Here is a 21,252-nt window from a genome sequence, read left to right as displayed (position 1 = left end):
GGTTGTGCAATTCTAATAAAGTAATTGACCTTCAGCGCCTCGTATAAAGCAGATGCTCAATAGGTGCCCATTACCCTCCCTCTTTACTCAGAATTTCCTTGCCTGTGAACAGGAGGCAATGATACCACTTCCACATCGTTGTATGAGGATTACAGGAGATGAGGTTAAGAAAAGGGCTTTCTTTAAAGCAATTGGCCTGTGCATTTCACAAATGTGCATGTCTTCACACACACACACGGGTTAGGGAACTGTTCTAGATTAAAGGAGTCTAAAGAGACAGGATAACAAATGTGATGTGTGATCCCTGATTGGATCCTGATTTGAAAGGGAAAGTAACTCTAAAAGGCATGATTGGGACAACTGGGGAAATGTAGGTGATAGCAGTACACTAACGTAAAACCCCAAGCATGCGATAATGGTGCAGTGTGTGGGTAGGTTCTTAGGAGTTACATGTTGAAGTACTCAGGGGAAGTATCCCAATGTCCACACCTTTCCCTCCAATGGCTCAAAAACAACAAAATACACACACACAGAGGAAGAAAACAAATGCTGTCAGACAACTGGCTATCAAGGAAAGGGAATACAAGTGTCCACTGCATGATTCTTAAAACTTCTTATTGATTTGCAGTGTCTCTCAATGAAGAGCTGGGAAAGGGGGAAGTGATGCTAAGGGCTCCATGCACACCTTTCCTTTCCCCTCACATCTGCTCAGGCAGCATGGACACACAGCCCCCAGGTCCGCAGCGCTCACCTGGCTGCAGCACCCTGATCTCCAGCAGGTTGGAGGTCCTCTCCGCCAGCCGTGTCCAGGTGTTGTTGTAGTTCTTCCGCCACAGCTCCGCCACACACTGGTACTTGCCCGCTTCCGTGTCACTGGCTCGGCTGATGCTTAGGCGGACGTTGTTGCTGGACTCGGCCTTCTCGATGGCAGTTCGGGTTCGGAAGCTGGAGGACCTGTCCCCCCACTGGACCCCTCCGTCCCGGGTGAAGGTCACCAAGTCATGGAACTCCACCGTGCCCACCGGCTGGAACCGCCACGTCACCGACACGGGAACCCGGGCAGGGTAGTGGGGTTTGATGATACACTGCAAGTCAAAGGAGTCGCTGTACGTCACTCCCGGTGTCCGGGAGATGGCTGTGACTGCAAAGCCCATTTCTGGAGAGAGAGCAGAGAGATTCAACCAGAGGAGGCCCGTGGCTTTCTCAGGGCAGCGTGACATCAGCAATGGGGCAGCTGGCAAAGCAAGCAAAGTGGAGCAGAGGCTCTCGGGGCCCCTTTTGAACTCTCAGGCTAGTGTTGCTTTTAGTATCCTGCTGAGGCCCAGTCCAAGAGTTTCCAAGACTCCACAGAGAGGCCCACCACAGTTCCCCCTGAGCAGCACTAGCCTAACCCTTCCCAATGAGATCCTTGTGCATTTGCTCCTCCCCTGGAATTAGACACCACAGTCCTCTCGGGGACTGACTGCATGTAGGCAGGGTCGCTCCCAGAAGTCTTGAGATTCCATGAGAAGACAGGAAAAGAAAAGCCCAAAGCCAATTTCCTCCATTGCATAGGAGGTAAACACAACCACACAGCCCCAACACCTCTTTTCCCGGTCCCCGAGCGCACTGGTGCTGAGAAGGGAAGCAGATGGAACTGGCCTCCAGTCCCTCTCCCGCGTCCCTCATGAAATCCAAGAACAAAGCAGGTGGGGACCTCCAGTGGGGTGGGACAATTGTCCTAAATGCAGGGTTCTGCAGTCTCAGCCGCTGTGAGTCTCTCAATATTCCTTATTGAATGGGCAGCACTGCTAAGCCCTAACACTGACTCCTCGATATGAGTACCTCAGAGTTCCTTCAGCCTGGAAATACCGCTTAATATTCATACATTGATCACAATCATAAAGCTAACAGTAGCCAGTATGTATTGAGCACTATCTAGGTGTGAGCATGGTGCCAGCTGCTTTGCTCTCATCATGCTTCACTGAATCCCCAAAACAACCCTGTGGAACAGGCAGGCTCATCATCTCTTCCTGCAGATGTAGAAACTGATGCAGAGAGAGGTTAGATAGATTGCCCAATATCAAGCACTTAGTAAGTCAATGACATAGTCAGTCTCCAACCACATGTAACTGATTCCAGGGGCCTTTTCAGGCTGCTCTACCCACGGAAAGCATAACACAGGGGTTAAAGGCCTAGACTCTGAAGCCAGCAGCCAAGGCTTTGATAACTTCCATTAAACAAGTTACTTAACTTCTCTCTGCCTCTGTTTTCCCATCTGTAAAATGAGTCCCTGTGAAGATTAAATAAATCAGTGTTTGTAAAATATTTCAAATAGTGCCTGGCACATGAGATATATTTTGTCAAGTATTTTGTTAAAAAATAAAATAGAAATTAAAAAAAAGTACTTTAAACTCTGTATGTGAAAGACTGGCCACAGGATGAATCTTTTGGCTTTCTATGGTGAGGTTCAGTTGGCAAATAGGTACAATTTGCTGAAAACTCTGGACCTTCAATTTGGATTTCATAAGCTATCTCTATATACCCTTTAAAAAACTTTATGACACAGAGGCCCATCCTTAAACATGAAGCACCTGTGATGGTTACTGTGGACCTGTGTGTAGTAGGTGTTGCATGAGAGTGGTGCAGGACAGAACCTCAGGGACAGGACCCGCAGCAGGTGCTCCTGCCTTCACACCTGAAGGGGAGAGTGCTTCTCCAAGTAAATGACACTGTCTAGTCCTGACACGGGCACATGCCATGGCCACAGAGCACCCAAGCTGCTCTAACTGAACAGTCATAATGGCCCGTTGTACATTTGGGACCCACATCTAATTATACTGATAGGAAAATTCATGTGTGTCATTGTTAACTTTAGACTGAAAAGACAACCTTAATTAGTCCAGAGTGCCCTCCCATTCTTCCTTGTTCAGTCCTTTGGGCCACCTGATTATGGCACTAGCCAGAGGTATCTCAGTGGTGGAGATCAGGTGAACAGTGATGGCCTCCGGATCCCAGGGCAGAGCCTCTCAGTGCCCCTGGCTGTAAGAACCACCAGATATATGGTGAGTAAGAAAAAACTCAGGGGATAACCTGATACCATAAATTACTTCTAGAGAAACAATCCTCATAACTCGAATCACTCATCAGACATTCCTAACCTTCCAGGATGGTAAAAAAAAAACAAAAAACAAAAAACTACCAGTACTGGACATCCAAAAGTTGCCCCCCAAGTTCCACTTCACTGGGTCCACACAGTGCTGAGTATGGACACAGGAACTGAGCTAATCAGGAAACACAATCACTGGAAGAAGTTTCTAAGACAGAAATCTGAGCTGTATAATTACTGCAAAAAGCAGGTCAATCTTTAGGACTAAGCTTTAGAAAATAAATGTAATTCTAATCTCAGAGGGGTAAGAAAATGGAGGACTCTGTTAACAACAAAAACCACTTGGGGCTGCCATCTTTACTGGGAGTATCCAAAAGCACCACCATCCCTACCTGCAAGGAAAGCGGTGACACAGTCCCAGGGAGTGGGACATAACGTTGCTGAGGACAACCGATGTCACATAACAAGTTTCTTTCCCAGCAAAGCCACAGACTGGTCGTTTAAAATTTAATATACTGATTCTATCCAGGCAGGTAAATGTTGATAGAAGCCTCTTTACCCTATGAGAAGCAAATCTAATCTTCTTTGGTTTTAGCAAATCTCAAGGTATCTTTTCATTCCATGCTAATGAGGGAATAGCTTTGTTAGGTATGGACCCCACTGAGTAGTAGAAACTTGTAGGCTTAGGCAAAGTATTTAACGTGTCTCGGTCTCAGTTTCCTCCATAAAATGAAAGTGTCTGTCACTTGGCTAGGTGGGGATTCAATGGGACAACTAAGTTTAAGTGTTAAGGATCAGCCAGGAACATAGTAAATGCTAAATAAATGCCAACAGGTGATTCTGTACCCTTCTCTGCTCACTTTCAGGAAGGCTGGCCCCTGGGCAGCAGGGCAGGAAAGACGTGCCACACAGTGCTCAGTCCCTCTGCTCTCTTGAAGGCCAGGATGGCAGTGGCCACGTTCCTCTACCTGGGGCCACCACTTTGGTTGGGTGGGTTCCCTAACCTGGATAGACTTCTGATAACATCACTCCCTCCCAGCCAGACTAGGAGTAGTCACAGCTCCCAGCTATTGCTATCCCTCAGGAGCCCATCATCCACTGTGGGTCCCTTAGACCCTGCTAGCACCATCTTAATTAATTAAACTCTTATAAGAAACAAAATAGACATAAAGGAAAGTACTTTAACCTCTATATGTGAAAGACTGGCCACAGTTTCCTGCTAGAACTCTGACAAAAGTCAGGATAAGGTGTTTGACACTGAAGCAGTCTCCATGCCAGACCCACCGCCAGTCCCACCGCTCACTCACCAAGAGCTGTGATGGAGATGGGAGTGCTGGCCCGGCGCTCCCCAACAATCTGCCACTCGCCATCCACCGCCCGCACCCATTCAGTCACGTGGCATTCATACTGGCCCTCGTCCTCCTTCCTGCTGTTGAAGATGCCCAGGCTGAACGAGTTGGGCTGCACCTGCTCCATCTGGATGCCCCCAAAGCTGCTGCGCTCCCAGTAGGACGAGCCTGGCTGCACGGTGCCATCCCGGTCTAGCCACATGATATTGCTGCGGCGGTTCTGCCTGTCCACGAGCTGCCAGATGACAGAGAAGCGACCCTGCGGCCTGCCTGCCGTGCGGACGCTGCAGGAGAAGTGCAGGTCCTCGCCCTCAAGGATGACGCTGGCATTGCTGGCCACCTCCACGGAGATGCTGCTCTCTAGGAAGAGGGAGAGAGAAACACACTGGAGGCTTTAATGGTCTCCACGGCGCCCTCCCCACAGAGGAAACAGGAGGAGGGGTGCAAATGGAATCACATTCAGGTACGGTGAGCCTCGGAGGGTCAAAAACACTCGGACACTAGCTGCTGCAAGCCCTGGCTGGCTCTGGGCGTCGCTCCCTGGGATTTTAGATCTGATCATCTAGGATGTTCTTTGCCGTGTGCAGAGGACTGGGATAACAAGGTTCTAAGACCTGAGACTGAATAAGAACCTAAGAAATACAACATAGTGGCATGATGTTCAGGGCATAAAACAATTTATCGGGTAATCTATTCAGCTGGAGTTCCAGGTTTTTCAAGTTGAATTTTCAGCAAGACGAGTAACTCCAAAATCCTACTTCACTTCACTCTTCCTACCATTCGGTACTCCAGCAGTCAAATAAAAGCTGAACACTCATAATGTGCCATTTGAGTCCTTCAGGACAATTTAGTAAATAGGAAAAAAAAAAAAAAAAACCCGATAGGAAGTATTTGGACGATAACGTGTGCTTAAGTGTGGGCAATAAGGGAGCACAGATGGTCTAGTTTTGCAGAGTGCGTGAGGAGCGGGCTTTCATTCTTTCATTAACACACAGGAATAAAACAAAGCCAGCAGCTCGTCATCCACCACTCTCCCGCCTGTCTAGTCAACCCTGGGGCTCCTTTGCTCTCTGTCTAGAAACATTCTGCAAATCAAAAGTTTGGGATAAGGATTCCACTCCCTTCCCTGTCTCATCTAGCCTCTGCTGCTCACTTAACTATCTGAATTCACTCAATCGAGTTATTTAAACTCGACATGCCTCAGCCTCTTCTTCTGTAAGACAGAGAGCTACCTTTAATTGTAGAATTCTTTAAATATTACAAAGTAAATGAGATGACACGTAGATTCACCTAACACACAGTAGGTTTTCATAAACTGGTCATCATGATCATGATTAATTTTACTATTCCCCATAACTCTTTGTTTTTATAACCATCACAGAGAGCCTAATTGTTTTAATTATGCATATAGTATTTTGTATAATTATCTATATGGAATTCAGAAGGCCCGTAAGTATTAAAGAACACAAAGTAACTAATTTGGCTCCAATTTTTGGGTACCACCCACATGAAATACATGCAATAATTTTAAACCAATTAATTAAATCAAATCCCAGATTTTAAGAGGCACACCCAATTACCAAGAGAAAACACACACATACACATAACAATGCATTTGAATCAAAGCTTTTCTCTCCTTTATTTCCCCAACAGGCCGAAACAAAGACGAGCACAGAGACTCAGCATGTAGCTCTTATTATATCGAGGATGCCTGCTACCCATTCTGGATTTGCTTGTTTTATGTGAAAAATAAAAGGTGTGGATAGGGCAGGGAATAGCAATTTTCCCAGGAGGGCAACCTCCCCCAGGAGTCATACCAGGACGATTCACAGAGATGATCAGGCTCCTGAACCGTCACCATGTATAGCACTAATGGTGAAGAGGATGGATTTGGAAACTTCCTAACTCTGTAATCCTGTGGTTCTTCCTTAACCTACCAAAGCTCTCATTTCCAATGTGCAAAATGGAGATACTAATAGTGCCTACTTCTTAGGGCATGACATTGAGAGGATTAGATGAGGTAATTATTTTTCCTCATCATTAATAACAACAATATTCCTCTTTAGATTAAAGACTCATCCCCACTGTTATCAATTCAAAATAAGGGATTAAAAGGGCAACTTCAGCATCAAGGAAGAAAATTCTTTCACTTGTCTTAAGCAGAAGAATGACTTGTAGGACCTCACTCCCATCCACTACTGTCATCCCAGTGGACGCTTATGCACGTCCTGGCTCATTTATTGTAAGGGCTACTGTTTGGTGGTGCTCTGTTGCTTGAGCAAGCCTGGAAAACCCACATAGTTAGCATGTGGGGCTACAAGAAGAAATGTTATTTTATTATAGCAGCTGAGGCAAAGGCAACTACAGACCTAGTGCCTCACTACCCACTAACACTATTTACGGGGATTTCCAGGCCTGAGACAAGGCAGCCGACAATTTTAAACTCTCTGGATTAAGTGAAAACTAGGACAGAACTAATGAAAAACTGAGTACACGTTCACAAATGAAATTTCAAATCAGGAGGTTGATGGTGTAGCACAGGCTAAGCGCAGGGCGGTGGGTTTGGAGTTAGAAGCAAATATTTCCTAATGCAATGCAAGCTCAACCACTAATTGAACAATCAGCTCTGTCACTTCCTGTGTGGTGCTCTGATTTCTTCATTCATTAGGCGGATATCATATTGGCCTCTACAAGGATTTAAGAGGTGGGAGCGGAGAAGGAGATGATATATGCAGAAGCACTTTGGTCTCTTTGGAGGAAAAGCGCCATTAAAATCCAAGGCATTATCACCATTACCGATGTGATTGTTGTTGTTCTTCGGTAGACTTACCCAAGTGGCCTTGGGACAGGATCTGGTGGTGCTGGGGGACTTTAACTACCCAGTTATCTGCTGGAAAAGCAATATAGCAGGCCACAGATCATCAAACAAGTTCTTAGAAGGGGTTGGGGGAAATCTTAGTACAAAAAATATAGGAAGTAAACAGCGTGGCTGCCCTTCACTTGATCCTTAGAAAACAATGAGGAATTAGTTGCAGATTTAAAAGTAGAGAGTCCGTGGTTAAGGCAAGCACAGACTGACAGGAAAATAGTAAAGACAGTGGGCATTCAATTCAATAATTTCAATTGTACAGTATTCAGCGAGCACCTACTCTATGCAAAGCACCATGCTAGGCATTGCAGTGGGGGGAAAGGCTAAGAAACAAAAGAATTTCAAGATAATTAGACATGTATGTGTATGGTTTTTAACAAAATAATAATAAGCATAAAAGAAAACAATCCAGTTGATGAGAAAAGAAGAACAGAGTGGCAAGAGGACAAGATGACCCCTGTGGCTACTTTTTACTTCACACTTGAAGAGAAATCTTTTCAATATTAAAACATATAAACAAAAATGTAAAGGAAATTATTACAAGGCTTAGAGAAAGAATAGTTTGAGCAGCTGAGAAAAGGTTAAAGGTTAGTCTTAAAACTTTACCATTTGTTTAAAATCAGAGCATTATAAGTTTTTATTCTTTTTACTAAAAACATAACTATGGGAGAATGAGATTAATAAGAATATCTTGATAATATGAATGTTTAAACACAACACAAGCAAACATCAGTAGTTTCTGGAATCCCTAGCAATGGCCCCTACCCACCCACACAAGGCCAGTCTACATGGAAGCTGGGAGCCCACTGAGGCAGCCTCAGAAATCAGCTAAGCTTAAAAGGCTATGCTCCAGGAAGATGTGAGAGGTCCCACCCACTGACGTTTAGAAATGCAATTTCAACAGGGAAGAGCCATTTAGGGAAATGCCAGCCTTTATACCTGAAAAACCCAGATGGCAAATTCTTAATAATATACTTTATGATTTAAAATCCTCCCATAAAAGATCAATTCTCCTTAAGTGAGATTTCAAGGCAGGCATCTACCTACTTCTTCTGGGACTTGATTCCCACACAGGAGCAAACAGTTTTCTGGGATTCCTGGTTTCCCTCCAAGCTGAGCTGGCACTGCTTGTGTATGCACAGGGCTGCTAGCACTCAGATAGGCCTATGCCCAGCCCTGGCCTGCCAACACACCCCTGATCCTGATCCTCTGCTATGGGGAGCCTGCTAACTGTAGGCAGGTGGGCTTCACAGGGAAGAGAGGCTCAACGGTTTTCCCCCAGCTCTGCATTACCTCAAGGGTTCCTTACACCTGCCCTCCCCTCACCCTCCCCATGCTATTCTCTTTCCCCTACCTCTCCTAAATCATGCTGAGCCAAAGGAGAAGAACGCAGCACATCTCTCTACTTACTAAGGGGGAGGACTATGATGGGGATGTTCTTGGGACGCTTGCTCTCCTTGTCAATGAATTCCCCGGTCACGGTTTTCTCTCGCTCAGTCACCCGGCAGTTGTATTTCCCGCTATCTTCCTGGCGGAGGTGGTAGATCTTCAGCACAAAGACACTGTCGCTCTCTTTGGCCACTTTAAGCTGTCCCCTGGCTTCCCGGTGAGCAAATTCACTGTTGAGGACAGGCACAGCGTTAGGGCCCATGGTGGCGATGAGCGAGCTGTTGAAGGCCCAGGAGACAGCAAAGTAACGGTCGGGGACATTCTGAGCCTCCAGGATGCATCTGAACTCCACCGGCTCTCCCACTGTGTGCAGCCGCTTCTCTGTTTCCAGCCGAACAGTGAATTCTTTGTCTGAGAGAACAAGTCAGAAAAGAGACATATCCTGGGTAAATGAGGGCCCCAGCCAAGTAAACCACATCAGCACATTCCCACTACCCTTCCTCTTCTTTACAATACTAACCGCGGGGAGGACCACAGTGCTTAGCTTGTGAGAAAAATAACTCAGACCCAGGTTCTCTGAGGCCTAGAGAAACCTCTGAATATCACAGAGATTTCAAAACTAGTTCAGCCCAGACGGTCTAAGCAAACTGTTACCCCAGTGAAGACCAATGGGGATCAGTCGGAAGCTTTAGATATCTTAGATGAGACCCCCAGGTCAGTGAGAAGCTACTAATATCACTCGAATGGTAGATTACAAAGATATAGCCTTGATATATGCACCCAGAACTCTGTTTAAGCAACAGCATTATAAACATTTTCAGCAGATATTGTAAGACTCACCCCACTGAGGTCTGTGGGAGAAAACTACAGAGCGGCCTAGGTGCTGGCCCAATCCTAACAAATGCTCAAGGATGACTATATTAAAATTCCCTCTCTAGCCCCCGCCATGTGAATACTAGAAATAAGATGTAAGTATGACAAAACCTAACAGAATTACACAGAAAAAAATGAAAACAAATGTCTGTTCACTAGTTTACCACCTGTCAGACCAAATCTTCAGGCAGATTTCAGTGGTAGTAGGTACTTTCCCACCGAAGTACCTACTAAGTACTTTTACTTTAGTAGGAAAGTACCTACTTTAGTGGGAAAGTACCTACTAAGTACTCACGTCTGGTTAAACCTTAGTAGGTACTTTCCCACTTAGTAAGTACTTAGTAGGTACTTTAGTGGGAAAGTACCTACTTACGCTGAAAGCCAAGCAGCCTGTGAAATGATTACCAAACCCAAGCAACCTCCAAAGAGCTAGGTGTTTTTTAAATTTTTATTTATTAATTTTTAAATGTTTATTTATTTACTTATTTATCATGACAGGGTCTCGCTCTGTTGCCCAGGCTGGAGTGTAGTGGCATGATCATGGTTCACTGCAGCCTCGACTTCCCAGGCTCCAGCCATCCTCCCACCTTAGCCTCCCGAGTACCCACCACATCCGGCTAATTTTTGTTGAGCTGGGTGTTTAACCAGGCACGAGGGGGTGACCAAAGAGGGGCTCATCACCACTAACAGCATCACCACAACCTGTGTACCAGTGTACAGTGGCTATTAATCTCATGAGATAGCTATCGTATCTCATAGGCACCCAGGGCAGAAGTCGGGGGAAGAAAACGGAGTTAAGGGTTAGAGACTGGAGCTGTGACCACCGCCCAGTTCTAGCTCTGTTCCTCTAAAAAGAACACTGAGGGGGCAAAATCCCATGGCACAGACGTTTGAATTCCATGTGGAGTCATTAGCTCCGACCTTGCCTGCCTTCCCTAGACTGGCATTTCTAGCCTTTCCCACTGTCTTCAAGATCTTGCCCATTCATCCCGTCCTAGGCGCTCTTCAAGCAGATGAGGATTCTGTTTCCCAAGAAAACGTAGGAATCACACATGAGCGGCATCCACATTCCTCTTTTCCAGCCCCAGCTCAGTTTTACCCCTCCCACTCCTCAGGCTCTCCAGCCCCTCCCCTCCTACATAGGCTGGTGTCCTGCTGCAAACACCCCTTTTTTCCAGTGACCTAACCACTTCCTCTAGCAGCCAAACTTCCTGACAGGGAAAACCACCTCATCAACTCCAGGGCCTCCCCTCCAATGAAGTAGCTGCTGTCACAGCTTCCAGCTCCCAAGGGACAAGTCTTAAGAGGCATGGATTGAAGGAAGCACATTTCTCTCTGCCACCATCTGCCTAGATGCACACACCCGTATGGGACAGTGCTCGTGTTATCTGCTGGATATTATCTCTCAGGTCAACCCAATTATTTATAACCCGACATCAATGACAGAAAAGCACTCGTTCCACATAAACACCACTGGAGCTGTGCAAGGGGTACCCTAGACCTCAGACCTTTCCACTGCTCTACGTTAGCCTGGCTGTAACTCTGGCTTTCTTCTTTCAGCAGCCAAAGACGCTTCTCATCTCAGGGGAATCCCCCCATGCTGTGGCAACATCTTCATGTCCCCAGGTTGAAGACACAAGATTTACAGTACATCACCCCCGTTTCTGCCCTTGGTTATGCCCAGTCAATTACATCTCTAGAAACTGACCTGTGCTTTTTCCAATACCCCTTCCACTTCAACTCACTGAAATTAGGCTTCACTGACAGCAAATGTCACGAATGATCCACCCTTTCCCTACCCGCATCCCAACCAAAGGCTTTCCTCAAGTGGGTTGAGGCCTCTGAGCCTGCTCCATGATACCTTCCCTCCTGCTCCTCTTCTTGCTGGCCTGCCCACTCTGTTCCACACTCTCTCTCACCTGCTTCTCTGATCACCTTACTGCTACTGTTCTCCCAGGCCCTGTCCCATTTTTACCCCATGGGTTCTTCTGGGGCCCTGATCACTCTCAGGCCCAGTCTCTGAGCCCCAGACCCCTATGTCTGAGGACTCCATGGGTGTTTCGCATACTAAGTATCTCTATCAGAGTCTACCTGAGGGATGGGCTCTTTCATTAGAATTTACAAACACAAAAGACAGCCAATGCTGCCACAAATGCAAAGGTCCCGCATGTCCTCATTATTGTTCCTTCCCTTCCACAGTTCAAGGAACCCCCGGAGCCCCAGCCCCAGCCCCTGGGCTTCTAGCCAGTTGGACCCCTCCTTCCATTGTGCTCTTTATTCTTTCGCCTCTGGCACCCACTGACCTAGCCATAGCTCTTATTAGCTCTTTTCTACCTGGTCTCTTGACTTCAGACCCAATGGATTTAATCAACCTCCAGGTGGCCTCCATGGGTTTTTCTTTCTGAAACCCTGATCTGATTGTGTTACTCCCTGCTTAAAAATCTCTACCTCCTCTCCAACCATCTGCAGCAGAGGTTTTCAAACTATTAAGAAGAGGACAAAGGAAGGGGACTTTTTAGTCATATAAAATCTTTTGCCACCCAACATAGAAAACATTCAGTTGAAGCAAGTGGGGGACCACCCAGGCCCTCTCATGCCTTCTCCCTGAACTCCTGGGCGTGCACAAATGCACATGAACACCCACGCACACCCATGTCTAACCTCCTAGGCACCTTTAAGGGGCTCCCAGGATTCCAAGAACAGCTTGAAAACTCTTGGCCCACAGAGTCAAGCCCCAGCTCTACACTACAGCATTTGGGGCTTCCAGCTGCCTTTCTTCTCATCACGCACATCCAGAACTCAACATCCGGAACTAGTCATACTTGACTTCTTTCTGCTTGCCAAACATATCAAACACTTTTGTACTTTTATGCTTCTCCTCCCGCTGACTCCTTAAGCTTCCAGACTCAGTTCAAGTCAAGAAACTTATTGGCGTTCCTGGATTTGTCTTATCAACCATCCCATTCAGAGAAAACTTATGGTTGCAAGAACACTTCCTATTTCCGGTATTCCCAGAGCACTCTATACAAATGCTATCAATGCACTTAGCACATTCTACTTGGTCATTGGTTCTCAGGTCTGCCTAAGTGCAAGGACCAGTGCTAGTCATCTTTGAAGCCCCTAATGCCTATCACCACCACACCTTCAATGCTGTGGAGACTAACTACACGTTTACTGAAACGAACTAAGAGAAGGGTAGAGTTGGAGATGCAACTGCTGAACCTAAGCAGCACAGGAATGCAGAGTGAAGTCATCAACTTTTTTTTGCACTTAGTTTTCCATCTGCTGGCTTAGTCTAGATACATTTTCAGGGTAAACTCAAAAAGTTCTAATTCCAAATTGGTAAGATTAAAATAAAGAAGATTAACCGATGCAACCTAATTTAAAAGCATTAAGACTCAAAATTTGGCCCAAACTTTTGAAGCTGATCTTAAAACTATCCAGGAAGGGAAAGGATAAATATAAAGTAAAGCCCCTTGGATAGATTTTTTAATACTGAAAGATCCACAAGCTGCTAAATGTCCTACAGAGCAGATAAAGTGCTCCCCATCCGGGAACCCAACCCCTATGGTAAAAGATCTCACATACATTAGATGACTTATTAAAATGATGTCCAGAGAATTGCTTCTGCCCTAGAAGCTTTGCTTGAAAAAAATGTAGATAGCAGAAGAATTACCTGGGAAGTGTGCCGGAAATCCAGCTTCCCAGGTCCCATCCCAGGAGCCTCCAAATGAAGACTTCTGGGATGAAGCCCCAAAATGTGTACTGTTAGCTGAGTCTGGAGCATTACTCTAGAATGGCAGAGAAAGTATGCAAAGATCCAGACAACTGACTGCAGCAAATGGGACAGGGAGTCCAAGAGACAGGTCCTGAAGAGGGACCCCACCTGTACTGGGACTCCCCAGCTCATTTCCCAAAAGCCACACCTCCACTCACTCACCAGAACCACCACAGTCCTCACCAGAAGTGAGCAACCGCACAAGGAAAGGCTTTCAAGCCACTCATCGCAACTTAGTGATGGCACAACAGCCACGCTCCACCAAAGCTGGGGGAACTGAAGGCCCACGTGAGAACCTGCCCTCAGCCCAGCAGAGGCAGCCAGCGACAGCCATCAGCTTTGGCCTGGAGCTTGGTGGGCTCAGGAACCTGGGGAGATAGAGTCTGGGACCACAGGAGATACCAAGAGGAGCCAGGGCCCTAGGGTTTCAGCTGGCTATGCCACCATCATTTTGCCTTAGCTCTAAAGACATCACACAACCTCCTCAGGACCCCTTCCAGGCCTTAAGAAAACATCTAGAGTGGAAACTGGTACTCTCAGACTGGCCTTATCAACATGCCCTATGACTCCTCCTGAGCCCCAACATAAAGTAATCTGCATTCAGCATCCTCACCTGCAAAATAGAAATACTACCACCTACTCACCTCACAGAACGTCTGGGAGATGGTGAAGTAATATGTGATAAAGTATTTTGGAAATTACAAAATATCACCAAAGACTATTACTAGATAAAAAATAATAATTTATGACAAAACTTCTCTAGTTCATAATGTTAGACCTTGGATGGAAGTCTCATTATCTCAAATGTCTTCTGCAAATGAAACCAGATGGGCACCTGAGGAAAGCAACATCATTAAAAGGGGCAGCAACTGTGGCTAATGGGAATGAAAACCCAGAGTTTTAAAATACAAATAGTTTCTCAGAAATCTCCCAATTTTTAACATGAGTTTCTAATTCAAAAAAGTGTAAACACCATGTAGGTCAGAGAAAGCATGTCTCTAAGCAGGATTCAGTCTGTGCAGCACCTGCCTGTGACTCAGGTCTTAGGACATCCTGCACATCCCTCAGCTCCCTCCGGCTGCACAGGAGATCAGTTTTAACTTCACATGAAAACCAGCTGTCCTGGTAGAGGCCCCCAAAGAAGGAGTCTCCACATCCTCCCAGTATCTGACAGCCTTCACCACCAGGTAAAGGACAGGACAAGAGGCTCAGAGAGACTGACCAGTTGGCTGGACGTTGACCACGGCTCCCTCGGAACGCTTTCGGGTCATAGCATACCATGACCCATCCGGATCCTGGATCCACTCAGCAGCCTCGCAGTAGAACTCGCCCTGGTCAGAAGGCTGCAGGTGGAAGATGGTGAGGCGGAAGGTTGTCCTCCCCAGCTTGTCCAGCCGCACCTCCCCCAGGCTCTGCCTCTGGGCATATTCGCTGCTGGAGTGAAGCATGAAATCTCGGCTCAGGGAGATGACCTCCACGGGCTTCTCGCCACCTTTCTGCCGGAGCCAGGCCACAGACAGGTGGCTGTGCTGAACAGTCTCCGAGGTCACCTCACAAGTGAGCTCCAGCGGGTCCTGCTCCACTCTGTGCAGAGTCTGGGGCATGGCAGTGGTCTGCAGGGAGTCTGGGATCACTGCAACACAGAAATGTCCCGAGAGTGCAGTCACAAAGCCACAGAATCTGAGACTCCCAGGGCCTAAGCTCCCACTCCATGCAGGCGTCACTGCCCTGCATCTCTAACAGTCATCCTTGAACCATCCATTCAAGGTCACAGACAGCCCCAAATGCACATAAACAGAAAGTTTTCTGTTTGGATTTGGAAATGCATTATTTTGGTGCTTACACCTACCTGTTTGGTATTTTAATAACACTTGGATGAAACATGGGGTGTATTTCATATTATATAATAAATGAACTCCCTGAAAATACTGTCTTTAAACAATTGTCTCACAGGTCAAATAACATTTGTTGTTCATTCTGGCACTGCTTTGAGATACTTTAACTTCACTTCTGACTGATCCTCAAATGGAAATGCCTCCTGGAACTTTTAGTTTTACATTTCTATACAACATCCTTATTTTCCCCTTTCTCTCCTTCCCACATCCCAATTCTGTAACTTACTTCAGCAGTACAGCCCCAGGAAGACAATTTTTTTTAAAAAACCATTTTTGGCAGAAAAAAATCATCATCATACCCTATTTTTAGTATGTTTAATTTTCACGTAATTCATCCATCAAGGGGTCCTCACTGGAAGGAAGCCACAGTCTGGAGAGATTCCGGCAAGAGAAGAGATTTTCTCTGTGATCTCTTGGTCAGAATCATACCCTGATCCTTGCTTGCATCTTTCTGGAGATTAAATAGCACCACCTCTTTGTCTGATGAGAGTACCTTAGTCACAACTAGTATGTGCTTTCTCCCTGTTCTCACCCAAGGATTGGGTCTTAAAGGTCTCCTGCTGGGAACGGCCGAGTGCGGTGGCTCCCACCTATAATCCCAACACTTTGGGAGGCTGAGGGAGGCGGATCACCTGAGGTCGGGAGTTCAAGACCAGCCTGACCAACATGGAGAAACCCCGTCTCTACTAAAAACACAAAATTAGCTCAGTGTGGTAGTGCATGCCTGTAATCCCAGCTACTCGGGAGGCTGAAGCAGGAGAATTGCTTAAACCCAAGAGGTGGAGGTTGCAGTGAGCCAAGATTGCACCATTGCACTCCAGCCTGGGCAACAAGAGCAAAACTCCATATCACACACACACACACACACACACACACACACACACACACACACACACAAGGTCTCCTGCTGGGACATAGACTTGTTAGAGAAAGAAAAAGGAAAACCCATTGCTTAATTGTGATAATAAAAACTAGAAATTAAGATAGGCAGAAAAACAGAACAGCCTTGATATGGTTAACCCTTTGACACTGACAAACACTATGACCAGGGCTGCCCACATTGGAAGCTCCTGCATCCCTCTTCTTCATGTTTCCTTCAGCATTAAGGAGCAACAAGGGAGACAGCCAGTTCATAGTGCTTACGCATGGAGCCAAAGGACCTGCAATGTACGAGGTCTGAGCAAGGACCCACAGCCACATGTGCTTCCTGCTTCAGCAGTGCCCCGTGGGTCTCAGAGCTGCCCAAAGGCCTATCCTTCTGAGAGGTTTCTCCTCTCTTCCAACTGATGTCATACGTCTCATCTTCCTTGTCATTCAGATCATCAACCACAAACATCTTGCCTTATATTTTCATATCCTTTTCACCAGTTACAGTGTTAACTTATGAAATTCTTAACATCTGCATTAGACCTTTTTAAAGTTTCACCCTCAACCACCTATTAGTAAACTAAAGAAATTTAGTTTACTTGTGCTATCTGTTGACCCCTAAAATATGTGGGGATTTTGGGGACTTTTTTAAAGTCAAATGCATGGCATAAAGCAAAATTACACTACTAAAGAACTGAGTCAGGCCAGATGCGGGCCATGCGAAGACAGCATCTCCTTACCCACTAGGTTCATCTTTGCACTGTAACTCCCAAAGTATTGCTTATCAGTGCTGGGTGTGTGGCATTCATACTCTCCGGCATCCCGGGCCTGAAGATCTGTGATGTGCAATAGGGTTGAGTTCCCCTGGACTCTTTCTATGAAGATCTTCCCTCCGCGGACGCGCTGGGTGTAGATGGCATAGGGGAAGGAAGAGTCCACGGTGCTGACGATCTGCACCTCTCGCTCTGGAGATGAAGGCAGGTAAATGGACCACTGGAAATTCTGCTCCGAAGGTCCCTGGTAGCCACTCACATTGCACCAGATAGTGATGTGGGAGCCCTCCGTGCGGTACAAGGGTCCTTCCTGAACGGTGACCTGCCGCTGTGCTGACACCACACCTACGAGGGAGAGAAAACACAGGCAACATGCTCACTCACTTCTCAGACCAAAATGCAAAGTAGGCAGCAGTCTCCAAAGGGTTTGTTATTTGTGTGACATGATAATAATATAAATAGCTTACTGGCCCTTTCAAAGGCGCTCTGTGATTTATAAATATTAATTAAAACACTCTGTGGTAAAGCATGGTCCCTAATTTGCATATATGGGAATTTGATCATGCCAAGATGTGCTTTTGTTACTTATTCAACAGCTGACCCTTGGGAATTTCATTTAGTCCCTCTATTTGTCATTTATGTGGCAGTTTTATATCTATTTATTAATGCTGTTTATAAAGTTTTTAATAAAACGAGCAGGAAAAGTTGAATCCTTGGCACAAATTCAGATGAAAACAAATAAAAGCAACCGTCTAGAAATCTGGTTGAAATTAAATGCTTCTTCCTTGGTCCGAGCGCTGGTGGGAGGGAGTCCTGGGAGCACCTTTTTTCTGGTGCCACACCCTTCGTTTTCCCATGTGGCTGCTCCCCTATACCACTCCCAAGGAGCATTCCTTAGTTTCTCTTCCCTCCATAAACAGAGGCAGAGCTGAGCTCCTGCAGACTGCTATCGTTTTAAGCTGAGCACGCCCAAATACTAATGTGAAGGGCTGAAGCAGATCCCTGATGCCCAGACTCCCACAAATTGACAAAGGGGACAGTGCCCAGCTAAACCTATGACAAGGACAGTCAGGCTACCCTTGAGTTTCCCACTCAGATTCCCCCGCTGACCTCCTGCCTTCTGGCTGAGATAGCGTTCTCCAAGGTCACTCTGCCTGCCTTCTCCATGTTCTTCTTAAAGTGGCATGGTGAGTTTAATTTCTCATTTCATGCCAACTCAACACTGATTGTGCCTGGGTCACTCAGAAGGTGGGAGGGGGCACACCCCTGCCTCTCCCTTTCGGCAGAGGTCACGCACTGCAGGTTGTGAAAAGTGCAGGTGAGTTCTAGGCACAGCTTTGCCACCAATTAGAGCTGGTTGTGTCATCTCAAACAAGTTGCTTTTCTTCTCCAGACCTTGATCTCCTCATCTATCAAATGATTTCTAAGAAGAAGGCTTTGGAGAGGACTAGCATGGGTTCCGATGCTGGCTTTGTCATTTATTAACTGTGATCTTGGATAAGCTACTTAACCTCTCTAAGCCTCAGTTTTCTCATCTGTAAGATGGGGATAATAATGTGTGCATCATAGGGTTATTGAGAAGATCTAATAACATCTGTAAAGCCCCTAGCACACAGCCTAGCCCACAATCAGTCCTCAATAAAGAGCTGCTGGCTAAGATATCTTTTGGCTGGAACATTCTGTGGCTCTGGATCCATAGAGGACAGGATTTGGCCAATGACTGCTTAAGGACATTTCAAAGGCCTCTTGACAATGACACCATCACTGGGCTGCCCATGTCCTCCCACAGCTGCAGCCCATTCTTGTGATAGCTTCCCTTTTCCCCCACAAATGGGAATGGCGGCTGCCCCGGCTATGCCTATCTGAAGTGGATCCAGCTGGTGAACAGCCGGGACAGCTCGAATACTAGTGGAGTGAAGCTCTCAGCCCAGCTCAGCAGGGTACTGTGCCTCGGTGTAAGCTGATCTAATCTGCAAGATGACAGACCTCAAAACGGCCCATACAATGAGACGCCCATGGCTCGCAAAACTTTAATTCACGCAGAACCTTTCCTCACAAACAAAATCTTACACAGAACCCATCCTTGCTTCAGCAGAATCAGGAAAAATAAAAAATTGGCAGGGGAAGGAAACAGAACAAGTGGTATGTGAATTTATTTGATATATTCTGGTTGATGGCATTAATTATGATATTTAAAGTCACCATGAGGACAACTCTTTAGTAATATCAGTATGTTAAAATATGCTGTATAACATTTTCGCTATATGTAGTCATGCACTGAGTAACATTTCAGTCAATGAGGAAACACATGTACAACAGTTATCCTGTAAGATTATAACGGAGCATAGAGATCTAGTATATGGCACTTAATATTGGCATGGCAGATCAAGTAGGGGAAATGACTGATATTCAGTAACAGTGCTGGGACATTTGATTTTCCATATGAAAATGTATAAATGAAAATATATATCCCATCTAGGTTTGTTAAAATACACCCTGTGATGTTCACACAGGATGAAATTGCCTAATGATGCATTTCTCAAAACATATCCCCATCATTAAGTGACCCATGACTGTATATATACACACACACATATATGGTGACATTTGAATCAAATATTTGCAGTATTCCTGAAACACAGAACATTTTGCAAACAATTTAACTACATTCATAACATTAGGTATCCTGTGAATTGCAGTGTTCTGTGACAGAGCAACTACAACCAACCCCCATCCATCTCCTGCAAAGAAGGCTGGAGGCAGGTCAGGGTACACCAGCATCTTCAAGGACTGCTTCTCAATCCTGGACCTACATTGGAATCACCTGGGGAGCTTTTAAAACCTAACAGTGCCTGGACCCCACCTGACATAACTGGTCTTAGGACTAATTAGGATTATTTTTAAAGCTCCACAGATGATTAAAATCAGGTGTAGCAAAGCACTGTTACTTTAAAGTGTCTCTACCTACATGGTGCCAGCGAAGTGCTCAAATGAAATATCTTAAGGCTCTCACTAGCTTTAAGCTTCTCTCTTTGGTAGAGACCCAATCCCTGGTTCAAGAAAGTTTCATTCTCCTCTAGTCTTCCCCAGTGCAAAAGAAAACAGCTGAGACCCATCAGATACTGGCTCTTGTGATGCAATAATGAGTTTAACCAGAATGCATCCTATTTACAGACTTTACAAAGGCACTTGGCCAGCGGATCATCAATGTCCTCCCCACCCAAAGATAAACAGTGTTAAGTGGCCTGAATGAGCCAGGACAGCAGGGTCAAATCAACTTGCCTAGGCCGGAAGCAGGTTATAAACAACCTGGACAAATAACTAACTACTGGACTGCACTTCAACCACACACATTCAGCTGCACCTGTTTATTAAATATGTCCTTAATTTCCCTCTGCCCCACAAAGGGCTTCTGACCCCTGAAAATAATGCTTCTCAACATAACAATAAAAATAAATGTTTTCTTCTTGGCAGTTTAATTCCCTTTCCACATACCCACCCCCTCCCCATTTCCTTCTAATGGTAATACCCTGCTGTGCAGACCTCTGCTGCCTCCAAAGAGACACAGGCCCGCAACCCTGATCAGGGCATCCTCTGACCCACAGCCCCTCTATCTCCTCTCTCAACCTACAACAGAAGGTTCCTCCCTGGCAAGGATCATTTTTTTTTTTTTATTAACTTTTTAAACTTTAGACATTCTGTACTCTTTGGATTACTCTGCAATAAGCAAACATGACTTCTGTAATATAAAAAGAAAGATCAAAATGTTATATACAACTGCATGAAAAGAACTAGAAAGAAAATACTAGGTGACAGGATGGCAAGTGATTTTTATTTTTTTCTTAATATTTTACTCCCTCCCCCAGTCCTCTGCAATGAGTATGTACCAGTTTAATAACTAGAAAAAAATTTTTGCCAAAAATAAAAATAATGCATATTTGCTATATAAAATTTCTTCTGTATTCACTACTGTAGTATCTTTTATATAGATACTGGTCAGTGATTTCATCAGTCATACCTATGTAATGAAACCCCATATGAAAACCCTAAATAATGCAGTTAGGAGAGCTTCTGGGTGCTGGGAGCAGCATGCACCAGGAGAGGGCGTGGGCAGTCAGCACTACTCCCCTCTCAGACCTTGCCCTGTGCACTAAATAGGACTGACCTATGTGACCAGTAGGAAATGCACAAATGGTGGAATGTGACTTCCAGGGCTAAGTCATAAAAAGACAAGCACGATGTTATGACGACATCAAAGCAGCCATATGGGGAGGACCACGTGAGGCCTCCCGCCAACAGCCAGCACTAACTTGCTAGCATGTGACTGGAAGTAGATTCCACCTTGGAAGTAGATTCTCCAGCCTCAGTCAA

At 45.7% G+C, this 21,252-nt stretch overlaps 1 protein-coding gene across 5 annotated transcripts in view; it reads right to left on the bottom strand.

Moving 5' to 3' along the window:
• The window catches only part of LOC105479117 (immunoglobulin superfamily member 3), a 93,812-nt gene that overhangs the window by 25,046 nt on the left and 47,514 nt on the right, over window positions 1–21,252 (bottom strand). For 3 of the 5 annotated variants that reach the window (XM_011736932.3, XM_011736930.3, XM_011736931.2), the window contains exons 3-8: window positions 16,849–17,226; window positions 14,569–14,979; window positions 8,717–9,106; window positions 7,268–7,327; window positions 4,396–4,797; window positions 752–1,156 (exon numbers count right to left, since the gene is read on the bottom strand). In XM_011736932.3, the coding sequence (XP_011735234.2) occupies window positions 752–1,156; window positions 4,396–4,797; window positions 7,268–7,327; window positions 8,717–9,106; window positions 14,569–14,979; window positions 16,849–17,226 (2,046 nt within the window). The remainder of the gene's footprint in view (window positions 1–751; window positions 1,157–4,395; window positions 4,798–7,267; window positions 7,328–8,716; window positions 9,107–14,568; window positions 14,980–16,848; window positions 17,227–21,252) is intronic. The other 2 variants (XM_011736935.3, XM_011736934.3) reach the window with 1 other exon arrangement.

Source organism: Macaca nemestrina, chromosome 1, assembly GCF_043159975.1.
Source record: "Macaca nemestrina isolate mMacNem1 chromosome 1, mMacNem.hap1, whole genome shotgun sequence".
Lineage (NCBI taxonomy): Eukaryota > Metazoa > Chordata > Mammalia > Primates > Cercopithecidae > Macaca > Macaca nemestrina.
The sequence above is the reverse complement of the archived record's forward strand: the minus strand, read 5'-3'. Positions and strand labels throughout refer to the sequence as shown.